The 13,547-nt window shown below is 50.1% G+C and overlaps 1 protein-coding gene across 1 annotated transcript in view; it reads right to left on the bottom strand.

The window, feature by feature from the left end:
• The window catches only part of LOC140410653 (protein PML-like), a 39,353-nt gene extending 33,658 nt beyond the window's left edge, over positions 1-5,695 (bottom strand). Inside the window, exon 1 of the mRNA XM_072499032.1 lies at positions 5,462-5,695. Within this exon, the coding sequence (XP_072355133.1) occupies position 5,462 (1 nt within the window). The 5' untranslated portion in view covers positions 5,463-5,695. The remainder of the gene's footprint in view (positions 1-5,461) is intronic.
• Positions 5,696-13,547: the final 7,852 nt, after the last annotated feature.

The following is a 13,547-nucleotide window of genomic DNA, read 5'->3' as shown; positions in this document are numbered from 1 at the left end:
TGTGTGAAGTGCTCACCAGAGGGTGACCCAGGAACCTCATCACTAAAATGACCCACCAAAGTGGTAGTCTCTGTGATGGTGGGTGTTGCAGGTGCCATCAGTGCCGAAATGCGGTGTCGCCCCGGAGTGGCTGGCCAGAGTGTGCTAGGGATCTGGCTGAGGGGCAGCGACCCCAAAAGCTCTTACTTCGTCTGATGGTAATCCTGCAGGACAAAAAACATGGGTGAGACCCTGGGAAGGACTGGTCTGTGGGAGAGGGGTGGCTCATTTGCTATAGAGACATCAGTGTGGCATTGGCCTCGCACTAGTTTGGACCATGCTGACCTCCATCGATGCCATTACCCTCTTCATCAGCCTTGCCCGCAAGTTACATTGTCTTGTCCTCAACTGGGGTGTAGACCCAAAGGTCTAGGATGCCCCCTCCGGTCTTCTGGCACTCGCACTTATCATAGGCCACTTTATCCCAGGAGACATAGTGAGACGTTGGGAGGTGGGTTAGATGGGGAGTCTGTAACTGGTGGCATGTGCAAGACTCCTGGCCAAAGAGGACAATACATGTGTTAGGTTTTGGTGGAGTGTGGATTGTAAGGGAGATGCTGGCAGCTGGGATGTTGTTGGCCTCTAGGGGATTGGGGGCAGATGTGAAGAATGAGGGAAGGGAGTGATGTCAAGGGTAAAGAAGTGGTGACTCGCCCGAGCTGTCATAAGGAGGTCTTCTTCTGGAATTGTGTGCCGTCCTCTTGGTGAGGCTGGCAGCACTGACTGCCTCTGCCATCTCCTCCCAGGCGCTGTTCAGAAGAGCGGGTTTCAGTCTGCGCCCCACCCTGGGGAAGAAGCTGCCTTCCGCTCCTCAATGGCATTGAGCAGTCTGTCGAATACAATTGAAGTTGAAATTGAATTGACAATTGATTGTCACAATAGGCTTAAAATGAAGTTACTGTGAAAAGCCCCTAGTCGCCACATTCCGGCGCTTGTTCGGGGAGGCTGGTACGGGAATTGAACCCGCGCTGCTGGCCTTGTTCTGCTTTACAAGCCAGCTGTTTAGCCCACTGTGCTAAACCAGCCCCTTCAGGGCTTTCAAGAAAATTTCAGCCAGACCCCTGCCGTTTCCCCATAGGGCTGCGTGCTTTTTCTCTACAGATAATGATCCAATCCCCTTTTGAAAACCATGACTGAATCTGCCTCACCCAAGCTCTCAGGCAGTGCATTCTAGATCCTAACCACTCCTGTGCAAAAAAATCTTTTGCCTCACATCACATAAGAGTCATAGAGGTTTACAGCATGGAAACAGGCCCTTCAGCCCAACTTGTCCATGCTGCCCAGTTTTTACCACTAAGCTGGACCCAATTTCCCACATTTGGCCCACATCCCTCAAGCAATTCTTTTGCCAACCACACCAAATCGGTGTCCTCTAGTTCTCTACCGGTCCACCATTGGAAACACTTCACCCTATTCGCTCCACACCCTTCTTGGTTCGAACACTGTAGGTCGGGATTCTCGGATCCGAGTTCACCCCAGCCACCGCTGCCAGCGAGAATGGAGAATTTAGCGTTCAGCCAAAACGCCATTCACTGCTGTGGGACCAGAGAATCCCGCCGGCGTGAACAGGTGGAGAAGACCAGCCTATCTCAGGAATGAGGGACAGGGGCGGCATGTGGCACAGTGGTTAGCACTGGGACTACAGTGCTGAGGACCCGGGTCCGAATCCCGGCCCTGGGTCACTGTCCGTGTGGAGTTAGTACATTCTCTCCGTGTTTGCGTGGGTTTCACCCCCACCACCCAAAGATGTGCAGGTTTGGTGAATTGGCCACACTAAATTACCCCTTAAATGGGGGGAAAAAATAATTGGGTACTCTGAATGTTAAAAAAAGGAATAGGGGAACTTCAGATATGGGGAAAAACTGGGGAAGCGGAGATTGGTTTCCTTGGAACAGGGAAGCTTCAGGAGATATTTCATGGCAGGATTCAAATTACTCTGTTCTGATAGAGTAAATACCATTTCTGCCAGCAGGAGCCTAGGTAACCAGGGAAAGGTTATTGGCACAACAGAACCAAGGGTGAGATAAGGAGAATATTATTCCTCTCAGTGCATTACCTGGAATGCACATTGTTTCTAGTTGTCATGGGTGACTTTAACTTTCCAAATATTGATTGGAACCTCTATAGGTCGAACAGTTCGGATGGGGCAGTTTTCGTACAGTGTGTGCAGGAGAATTTCCTGACACAATATGTGGATAGGCCGACAAGAGGTGGGGCCACATTGGATTTAGTACTGGGTAATGAACCGGGCCAAGTGTTAGATTTGTTTGTGGGAGAGCACTTTGGAGATAGTGACCACAATTCGTGTCTTACACTATTGCAATGGAGAGGGATAGGGCCATATGGCAGGGCAAGGTTCATAATTGGGGGAGGGGTAATTATGATGCAATTAGGCAAGAATTAGGGAGCATAAGATGGGAACAGAAACTGTCAGGGAAAGGCACAAATGAAAAGTGCAGCTTGTTCAAGGAACAAATACTGCGTGTCCTTGCTAGGTATGTCCCTGTCAGGCAGGGAGGAAATGGCCATGTGAGGGAACCATGGTTCACAAAAGAGGTTGAATGTCTTGTCAAGAGTAAAAAGGAAGCGTATGTAAGGATGAGAAAACAATGTTCAGTTGGGTCGCATGAGGGATACAAGGTAACAAGGAATGAGCTAAAAAAGGGTTTAGGAGAGCTAGGAGGGGGCATGAGAAGTCCTTGGTGGGTCGGATCAAGGAAAACCCCAAGGCTTTTTACTGTTATGTGAGAAATAAAAGAATGACCAGGGTGAGGTTAGGGCCGGTCAAGGACAGTAGTGAGAACTCGTGCATGGAGTCAGAAGAGATAGGAGAGGCGTTGAATGAATAATTTTCTTCAGTGTTCACCAAGGAGAGGGGCTATGTTTTTGAGGATGAGAGTGTGATACAGGCGGGTAGGCTGGAGGAGGCAGATGTTCTGAGGGAAGATGTATTAGCAATTTTGAAAAACCTGAGGGTCGACAAGTCCCCTGGGTCAGATGGGATATATCCTAGGATTCTTTGGGAGGCAAGGGTTGAGATTGCAGAGCCTTCGGCTTTGATCTTTGGGTCCTCACTGTCCACGGGGATAGTGCCAGAGGTCTGGAGAGTGGCAAATGTTGTTCCTCTGTTCAAGAAAGGGAATAGGAATGACCCTGGTAATTATAGGCCGCTTAGTCTTACTTCGGTGGACGGTAAGTTAATGGAAAAGGTCCTGAGGGATAGGGTTAATGACCATTTGGAAAGATGCAGCTTAATCCGGGATAGTCAACACGGATTCGTGAAGGGTAAGTCTTGCCTCACAAATCTGATTGAATTCTTTGAGGAGGTAACTAAGTGTGTGGATGAAGGTAGAGCAGTTGATGTCGTATACATGGATTTCAGTAAGGCGTTTGATAAGGTTCCCCATGGTCGGTTCGTGAAGAAAGTAAGGAGGTGTGGGATAGAGGGAAATTTGGCCAATTGGATAAGTAACTGGCTATCACATAGAAAACAGACGGTGGTGGTGGATGGAAAATTTTCAGACTGGAGACCAGTTACCAGTGGTGTACCACAGGGATCAGTGCTGGGTCCTCTGCTATTTGTGATTTTTATAAATGACTTGGAGGAGGGGGATGAAGGGTGGGTCAGTAAATTTGCTGATGACACCAAGAATGGTGGAGTAGTGACTGAGGTGGAGGGCTGTTGCAGGCTGCAAAGAGACATTGATAGGATGCAGAGCTGGGCCGAAAAATGGCAGATGGAGTTTAACCCTGATAAGTGCGAGGTGATTCATTTTGGTAGGACAAATTTGAATGCGGATTACAGGGTCAACGGCAGGGTTCTGAGGAATGTGGAGGAACAGGGAGATCTTGGGGTTCATGTCCACAGATTTCTGAAGGTTGCCACTCAAGTGGATAGAAGGCCTATAGTGTGTTAGCTTTTATTAACGGGGGCTTGGGTTTCAGAGCCGTGAGGTTATGCTGCAACTGTACAGGACCCTGGTGAGACCACATTTGGAGTATTGTGTGCAGTTCTGGTCACTTCATTATAGGAAGGATGTGGAAGCATTGGAAAGGGTTCAAAGATTTACCAGGATGCTGCCTGGTTTGGAGGGTACGTCTTATGAGGAAAGGCTGAGGGAGCTAGGGCTTTTCTCTTTGGAGCGGAGGAGGACGAGAGGCGACTTAATAGAGGTTTATAAGATGATGAGGGGGGTAGATAGTCTCTGAATGCCCACTCTATTTCCTCGGGTGGATGTAGCTGTTACAAGGGGGCATAACTATAAGGTTCGGGGTGGGAGATATAGGAGGGATGTCCGAGGTAGGTTCTTTACTCAGTGGTTAGGGTGTGGAATGGACTGCCTGCTGTGACCGTGGAGTCGGACACTTTAGGTCAGGCATTGTCAAACTCGGGGGCGCGACCCGCGGGTGGGTGTCGGGAGGGTCGCGAAGCCGTCCGTTTCGGCGCTCCAGATCGCGCAAATCTGCGCGAAGCAGCAGCCGGCTGTTAATAATGCCAGCTGCAAGCGGCCTTCAAAATGGCCACGATCATGTAAAACAAATACGGCTGCACTGCGCATGCGTGCCCGATCATCGGTGCGCATGCGCAGTGCGCCGCTTTTTTTTTGAACGGTCGCAGCTTTTTGTTTTACAAGTTCAGGGGGGTTTTATTCATTTAATTTTTATCATTTATTTTATTCATTTCATTTTTCTTTTCCTTTACAAGCTCGGGGGTTTTTATTTGATAAAATTTTACAGGAGAAAAATGCAAAACTTTGGACAGATGGAGACTCCATACTTTCCAACACCAGAAGGCTTCACCTTCATCCAACAGGTTCCATTGGAGGTCCCAAAGGGGCCCAAAACCATTTCCTCCATTTTTGTCAGCAGCAAACAAGGTAAGAGAAAATGGTGGGTTGCGCAGGTCTGCTGGCGTGGGTCGCGAAGATTAGCTGGGTTGGGTCCCGACGGTTGGCCGGTCGGTAAAAATGGGTCCCCGGAAAAAAAGGTTGAAGAACACGGTTATTGGATAGGCACATGGAGCACACCAGAATGACAGGGGGCGGGATAGCTTGATCTCGGTTTCGGACAATGCTCGGCACAACATCGAGGGCCGAAGGGCCTGTTCTATGCATTCTAGAAGCTAAACCACCCCGTGCGAAAGAGATTTCACCTTCAATCATTTTGCCAGCCACCTTAACAGTGTTTCCAAACAAAGTCAATACTGATTCTCAAAAGGCCATTGGATTAGTGATTGGAAAGGAAAAAACATTTTTGGGGGGGGGAGCGAGCGCAGTAACTGGATACCTCGATTATAGACTTACAATCACCAAATTCTTTGTTAACAATCCCCATGGAGCTTGTCCACTTTTAACCCCCACCCCACCTTTTGCTTCTGGGAAATAAAAAAACACATTATTCTTCAATTAAACCAAATACTTACTGGTGGAAACGTGCTGTTTCAGACTTATCACAGCAGGAGCGTGTGAAATTCGGAGTGTTAGACGGGTGGCAGCTCTCCAGACTGGAGGGTGGGGACCTGGTCCCAATTTAACTAAAACCTGCGACTGAATACTAACGATTAAAGCGGGGATCTGACCATCAGGCTCCGTTTCGCGGGCTCTGTCACAAAAGGTTTCCTCCAGCCGATATAGTCGCTGAGAAATTGAAAGTGAAAGTAAATACTCCCATCTTCCGGTCCAGCCCACGTTCTGCACTGGCTGATCCAGTGACATTTATCTGGCAGTGAAGCAACTTTATACCAGCTGGAGTTATTCCAGACTGGCAGACCCTGACGTCCGGTCCAACCCTCAAGTGTTCCCCATACTCAACTGTCAGACATCCGAAGACTGAAGCAGGAGGAGGCTATTCAGCCCCTCAAATCTGTTGTTAATTCAGGGCTAATCTATGCCTTGATTCCACCTACCCTTCTTGATTCCACAATCCTTCTATAACCCAAACCTAACAAAAAATTATTAATCTCAGTTTTGTAGTTTACAAATGACCTTGCTCAGTATCTTTCTGGGAGATTTCCACTACCCTGTGTGTGAGGATTGATAAAAGTAGTCGTTATAGGCCCAGTGAAAGAGCTGATTGATGGTGATTTAACTCTAGGATCATCTCAGCTGGTACAGTCATTGCACTGTTGCACGGTTGGCCTCACTCTGCATTATGATCCAACTGTGTTAAACCAGTCCTCACTATCCCTGATATCACTGAGAGCTGTATTGCTCTTTAAGATCTTCTACCCTCTTGTTCTGAACTTCCACCCGCCAAAGGAATCTCTGCCGACTACCCCAAATTAATTAATTGTTTTAATCAATTAGGGTGTCACAGTTGAAATTAGCAGTGGCAGAGCTAGGTTTGTCCATTGGGGGTGTGGAGATTTGAATTTGAGATTCGATTTGGCATGAATGGGGATCGAGCTGGGAACTGGGAAAGGCTGATTTACCAACCTTCCAAATCCTCATTGGCTGGCCTCAGAATAATTGAGGGGAGAGCTCGTGGCCCTGACTGGCTACTACACCCGTAGGTTATTTACAATATTCATAGTTAATTTATATTAGGGACACCCGTCAAATTATTCAATTGCAAAAGGCCTCACCAGTAAACATTTTCCAACATAGCACCCATGAAGTAGAAAGATCACAAGGTGCAGGAGAAACAGGGGAGGCAGCTCCTCCACCCCCCTCACAGGGTATTAATAATCTTTATTAGTGTCACAAGTAGTCTTACATTAACACTGCAATGAAGTTACTGTGAAAAGCCTCCAATTGCCACATTCCAGTGCCTGTTCGGGAGAATTCAAAATGTCCAAATCACCTAATAGCACGTCTTTTTTTTGGGGGGGGGGACCAGAGCACCCGGAGGAAATCCACGCAGACTCTGCAGACAGTGAGCCAAGCGGGAATCGAACCTGGGATCCTGGTGCTGTGAAGCAACAGTGCTAGCCACTTTGCTACCGTCCTGCCACGGCAATGACAAGAACGTCAAAATCAGTTTTGAAAAGAGGGAGGTAGACAGCGAGAGGTTTGGTGAGGCAATTACACACAGCATGGCCCAGGAAGTTGCATGGACTACATCAAGATCATGAAATGATGTGCCGGTTGGAATAGGTTACAGATGCATTGAGGCTGTGGAGGAAGGCGTAATTAGGGTTGTCAATCTGTTTCAGTGAGTACAGGTTGCTGAGGTAGGTCAGGGGTGATGGCAAGGGGAGGGGTCATATAGCGTGGAACATTTGATATTTCTGTGGAGATGATAAGGCTGGTAAGGAAGACGCTGCTGACATCAAGTCGAATATCAATATTGATTTATAAGAATGGTCCCAGGTTTGAGGGTTTTTGGTTACATTGATATTGGTGAAGTTGGGGATGTTTTCCTCAGAGCTCGAGAAGTGTTCAGAATCATGAGTTTGGACAGAATTAGATAAGAAACTGTTCCATTGATGAAAGGGTTAAAGTCAGAGGACACCAACATTCCTCTGGTCGGGCGGCATGGTAGCACAGTGGTTAGCACTGTTGCTTCACAGCTCCAGGGTCCCAAGTTCGATTCCCAGTTTGGGCCACTGTCTGTGTGGAGTCTGCACCTTCTCCGTGTGTCTGCGTGGGTTTCCTGCGGGTGCTCCGGTTTCCTCCCAGTCAAAAGATGTGGTTAGGTGGACTGGCTATGCTAAATTGCCCTTAGTGTCCAAAAAGGTTAGGTGGTGTTACTAGGATAGGGTAGAGGTATGAGCTTAAGTAGGGTGTTCTTTCCAAGGGCCGATGCCGACTCAATGGCCTCCTTCTGCACTGTAAATTCTACGATTCTCTGGAGACTACAGACCCAGTCTCCTCAATGTCTTCTCATAAAGCAATCCCACTATTCCAGAGATTAGTCTGGTGAATGTTCACTGCAGTTCTTCTATAGCTAGTATATTATGGAGTCATAGAACATCGGCCATCAAGTATCTATCTATTCTGATCCCATTTCCCAGCACTTGGCCAATCGCCTTCTATGCTGTGGCATTTCAAGTGCTCATCAAGGTGAGACATGTGGTCTGGTTTTGAGGTTGCATGCAATCAGCGTTCCCCTGGGCGAGCGGTCAGAAATGGGGATGATGATTTTTTTTTTTATAAATGTTTTATTGAAATTTTTTTCCCAAACAACAATTTTTCCCCTCTTACAAAGCAATCGCAACAATAACAATACAGAAATTTTAAACAATACACAAGTAACAAAACCCCTTTATCTTTGACCTAAACTAAAAAAAAAAACCCTCTCCCCCCCCCTCCCCCTGGGTTGCTGCTGCTGGTCATGTCTTCCCTCTAACGTTCCCCTAGGTAGTCGAGAAATGGCTGCCACCGCCTGGTGAACCCTTGAGCCGATCCTCTCAGGGCAAACTTTATCTGCTCCAGTTTAATGAACCCCGCCATATCATTTACCCAGGCCTCCAGTCCGGGGGGTTTCGCCTCCTTCCACATGAGTAGGATCCTGCGCCAGGCTACTAGGGACGCAAAGGCCACAACGTCGGCCTCTTTCGCCTCCTGCACTCCCGGCTCTTCCGCAACTCCAAATAGAGCTAACCCCCAGCCTGGTTTGACCCGGGCCTTCACCACCCGCGAAATCACTCCCGTCACTCCCTTCCAGTGCCGGGCATGTCCAAAACATATGTGCGTGGTTTGCCGGGCTCCCGCCACACCTCCCACATTTGTCCTCCACTCCAAAGAACCTGCTCAATCTTGCTCCCGTTATGTGTGCTCTATGTAGCACCTTAAATTGAATCAGGCTAAGCCTGGCGCATGAGGAAGAGGAATTTACCCTGCTTAGGGCATCAGCCCACATACCCTCCTCTATCTCCTCCCCTAGTTCTTCTTCCCACTTTCCTTTTAGTTCGCCCACCGACTCCTCCCCCTCTTCCCTCATCTCTCGGTAAATCTCTGACACCTTGCCCTCTCCGACCCACACCCCTGAAAGCACCCTGTCCTGTATCCCCTGTGTCGGGAGCAACGGAAATTCCCTCACCTGTTGTCTAGTAAATGCCCTCACCTGCATATATCTCAAGAAATTTCCCCGGGGCAACTTATACTTTTCCTCCAATGCTCCCAAGCTCGCAAAAGTCCCATCTATAAATAAATCTCCCACCCTCCTAATTCCCAACTGGAACCAGCTCTGAAATCCTCCATCCATTCTTCCTGGGGCGAACCTATGGTTGTTCCTGATTGGGGACCCCACCAGGGCTCCCCGCACCCCTCTCTGTCGCCTCCACTGTCCCCAGATATTCAATGTTGCCGCCACCACCGGGTTCGTGGTAAACCTTTTAGGTAAGATCGGTAGCGGCGCCGTCACCAGCGCCTCTAAACTCGTCCCTTTACAGGACTTTCTCTCCAGTCTTTTCCACGCCGCTCCCTCACCCTCCATCATCCATTTACGTATCATTGCCACATTGGCGGCCCAATAGTAATCGCCCAAGTTCGGTAGTGCCAATCCTCCTCTGTCCCTACTACGCTGAAGGAACCCCCTCCTTACTCTCGGAACTTTCCCTGCCCACACGAAGCTCGTGATGCTCCTGTCTATTTTATTAAAAAAGGTCTTAGTGATTAGTATAGGGAGACATTGAAATACAAATAAGAACCTCGGGAGGACCATCATCTTAATTGCTTGCACCCTGCCCGCCAGCGATAGAGGCTGCATGTCCCACCTCTTGAAGTCCTCCTCCATTTGTTCTACCAACCGTGTCAGATTAAGTCTGTGCAAGGTTCCCCAGCTCCTAGCGATCTGAATCCCCAGGTATCAGAAGTTTCTTTCCACTTTCCTTAGCGGTAAGCCTTCTATCTCTCTACTCTGGTCCCCTGGATGTATCACAAATAATTCACTCTTCCCCATGTTTAGCCTATACCCCGAGAAATCCCCGAACCCCCTCAAAATTCGCATAACCTCTATCATCCCCCCCGCTGGGTCCTAACACGTATAACAGGTCATCCGCGTATAACGAGACTCGGTGTTCTTCTCCCCCTCTAATCACCCCTCTCCATTTCCTGGAGTCTCTCAACGCCATGGCCAGAGGTTCAATTGCCAACGCGAACAACAATGGAGACAGCGGGCATCCCTGTCTTGTTCCCCTATATAGTCGGAAATACTCCGATCTATGTCGACCTGTAACTACGCTTGCCGTTGGAGCCCCATAAAGAAGTCTAACCCAGCTAATAAATCCGTTCCCAAACCCAAACCTCCTTAACACTTCCCATAAATACTCCCACTCCACCCTATCAAATGCCTTCTCTGCGTCCATTGCCGCCACTATCTCTGCCTCCCCCTCCACTGGGGGCATCATTATCACCCCTAATAGTCGTTGCACGTTAACATTCAGTTGTCTCCCTTTTACGAACCCTGTCTGGTCTTCGTGCACCACCCCCGGGACACAGTCCTCTATCCTCGATGCCAGTACCTTTGCCAACAATTTGGCGTCCACGTTCAATAATGAAATGGGTCTATAGGACCCGCACTGCAACGGATCTTTATCCCTCTTCAAAATTAGCGATATCGTCGCCTCCGACATCGTCGGGGGTAGAGTCCCCCCTTTCCTGGCCTCATTGAACGTCCTCACCATCAACGGGGCCAACAAGTCCACATATTTTCTGTAATACTCCACCGGGAACCCGTCTGGTCCTGGGGCCTTCCCTGCTTCCCAGTCCCTTAATAACCTCGTCCACCCCAATCGGTGCCCCCAGGCCTACCACCCCCCGCTCCTCCACTTTCGGGAACCTCAATTGGTCCAGGAACTGCCGCATCCCCTCCTCTCCCTCTGGGGGTTGAGACCTATACAGTTCCTCATAGAAGGTCTTGAACACCTCATTTATCTTTCCTGCCCTTCGCACCGTGTCTCCCCTTTCGTCTCTAATTCCTCCTATCTCCCTCGCTGCTGCCCTCTTTCGCAATTGATGAGCCAACAGGCGACTAGCCTTTTCCCCATATTCATACCTCCTCCCCTGTGCCTTCCTCCACAGTACCTCCGCCTTTCTGGTGGTCAGAAGGTCAAATTCCGTCTGGAGTCGTCTCCTCTCCCTGTACAATTCCTCCTCCGGGGTCTCTGCAAATTCCCTATCCACCCTTAAAATCTCCCCCAGTAATCTTTCCCTTTCCTTGGCCTGTTTTCCTTTTGTGGGCCCCAATGGAGATCAGCTCTCCTCTGACCACCGCTTTTAGTGCTTCCCATACCACTCCCACAGGGACCTCGCCGTCGTCATTGACCTCCAGGTATCTCTCAATACACCCCCGCACTCTTGCACACACTCCCTCATCCGCCATCAGTCCCACATCTAATCGCCAGAGTGTTCTCTGCTCCCTTTCCTCTCCTAATTCCAGGTCCACCCAATGTGGGGCATGATCCGAAACCGCTATGGCTGAGTACTCAGCTTCTTCCACCCTAGAGATCAACGACCTTCCCAAAACAAAAAAATCTATCCGGGAGTACACTTTATGGACATGGGAGAAGGAAAACTCCCTAGCCCTAGGTCTAAGAAATCGCCATGGATCCACTCCCCCCATTTGGTCCATAAACCCCTTAAGTACCTTGGCCGCTGCCGGCCTTCTTCCGGTCCTTGAGCTGGATCTATCTAGCCCCGGGTCCAGCACCGTATTAAAGTCCCCTCCTAAAATCAAGTTTCCTACCTCCAGGTCCGGTATACGCCCCAGCATCCGTCTCATAAATCCCGCATCGTTCCAGTTTGGGGCATACACGTTAACCAACACGACCTCCATTCCCTCCAGCCTGCCACTCACCATTACATATCTACCTCCGCTATCTGCTACGATGTTGTTTGCTTCAAATGCGACCTGTTTCCCCACCAAAATGGCCACCCCTCTATTCCTTGCGTCCAGTCCTGAGTGGAACACCTGTCCCACCCATCCTTTCCTTAGCCTAACTTGGTCCGCCACCTTTAGGTGCGTCTCTTGGAGCATAACCACGTCTGCCCTTAGTCCTTTCAAATGCGCGAGCACTCTGGCCCTTTTTATCGGTCTGTTCAGGCCTCTCACGTTCCACGTGATCAGCCTCACTAGGGGGCTACCTGCCCCCCTCCCGTGTCGACTAGCCATTACCTTCTCTAGGCCAGTCCCATATCCCGCCTCCGCGCTCCCGCTCGCTCCCCCAGCGTCGCACACCATCCCCGCCCACCCACTCTTTAGCCATTTCCTTTTGGATTTCTGCAGCAGCAACCCAGTTGTCCCCCCCCCTCCCCCTCCCCCTCCCTCCCCGCTAGATCTCTTTCTAGCATGATTGCTCCCCCATATTACTTCCGTAAGTCAGCTGACTTCAACTGACCCCGGCTACTCTTGCTCACTCCTCGACCCCCCCCATGTGGGGAACTCCCATCCGCCTGTCTTCCCGCCTTATTCTTTCTGGTGCGGGAACATCCCTTTGCCTGACCCGCCTCTTATGGCGCAGCTCCCTTTCCCCTCCCCCTCCCCTTCCCCATTCTCCAACTATGTCTCGTCTTTCCCCCCTCACCGGCGCCCACATTTCCCCAATGTCTCCCCCCTTCCCTGTTTACTTCTCAATTAACTTCCACCGTAACATTAACAATAACATTTCCTGCAGCATCAGTCCCTCAGTTCCGATCCAATTTCTCTTCTTTGATGAAGGTCCATGCTTCCTCCGCCGTCTCGAAATAATGGTGTCTCTCCTGATACGTGACCCATAGTCTTGCCGGCTGCAGCATCCCGAACTTCACCTTCCTTTTATGCAACACCTCTTTGGCTCGGTTGAAGCTCGCCCTCCTTCTCGCCACCTCCGCACTCCAATCCTGGTATACCCGTACCACTGCATTCTCCCATCTGCTACTCCGCACCTTTTTAGCCCATCTCAGGACCTCTTCTCTATCCTTAAGGCGGTAAAATCGCACGATTATCGCCCTGGGTGGTTCTCCCGCTTTTGGTCTTCTCGCCGGAATCCGATTTGCCCACTCCACCTCCAAGGGGCCCGTAGGGGCCTCAGCACCCATCAGTGAGCTCAGCATCGTACTTGCGTACGCTCCACAGTCCACTCCTTCCACACCCTCAGGGAGACCCAGTATCCGAAGGTTCTTCCTTCGCGCTCCATTTTCTAGGGCTTCGATCCTTTCAGTACACTTTTTATGAAGTGCCTCGTGCGTCTGTGTCTTAACCGCCAGGCCCAGGATCTCGTCCTCAATATCTGTCACCTTCTGCTCCACCACACGGAGCTCTGTCTCCTGGGTCTTTAATGTCTCCTTGAGCCCCTCAATTGCCTGTAGCAACGGGGTCAGCACCTCCCTCTTCAGCAGCTCCACGCACCGTCTCACAATTTCATGCTCAGGCCCCCATGTCGCCTGCGCTTTCTCCGCCGCCATCTTGTACTTCTCTCTTTCTGACCCTTTGGTCGATGATTCCTCGCGCTGCAGCCGCCGCCGCCGGTTTTTTCCTCCTTCGTTTGGGGGGGACTCCCTTCTCACACGCCCCACACCGGGTTGCGTCGTCGAAAAATTCCCCGTTGGGGCTCTTAAAAGAGCCCGAAGGTCCGTCGGAGCTGGAGC

The sequence above is a fragment of the Scyliorhinus torazame genome, chromosome 1 (genome assembly GCF_047496885.1).
Source record: "Scyliorhinus torazame isolate Kashiwa2021f chromosome 1, sScyTor2.1, whole genome shotgun sequence".
NCBI classification, from domain to species: domain Eukaryota; kingdom Metazoa; phylum Chordata; class Chondrichthyes; order Carcharhiniformes; family Scyliorhinidae; genus Scyliorhinus; species Scyliorhinus torazame.
Note: the sequence above shows the minus strand (reverse complement) of the source record. Positions and strands in the feature narration are given on the sequence as shown.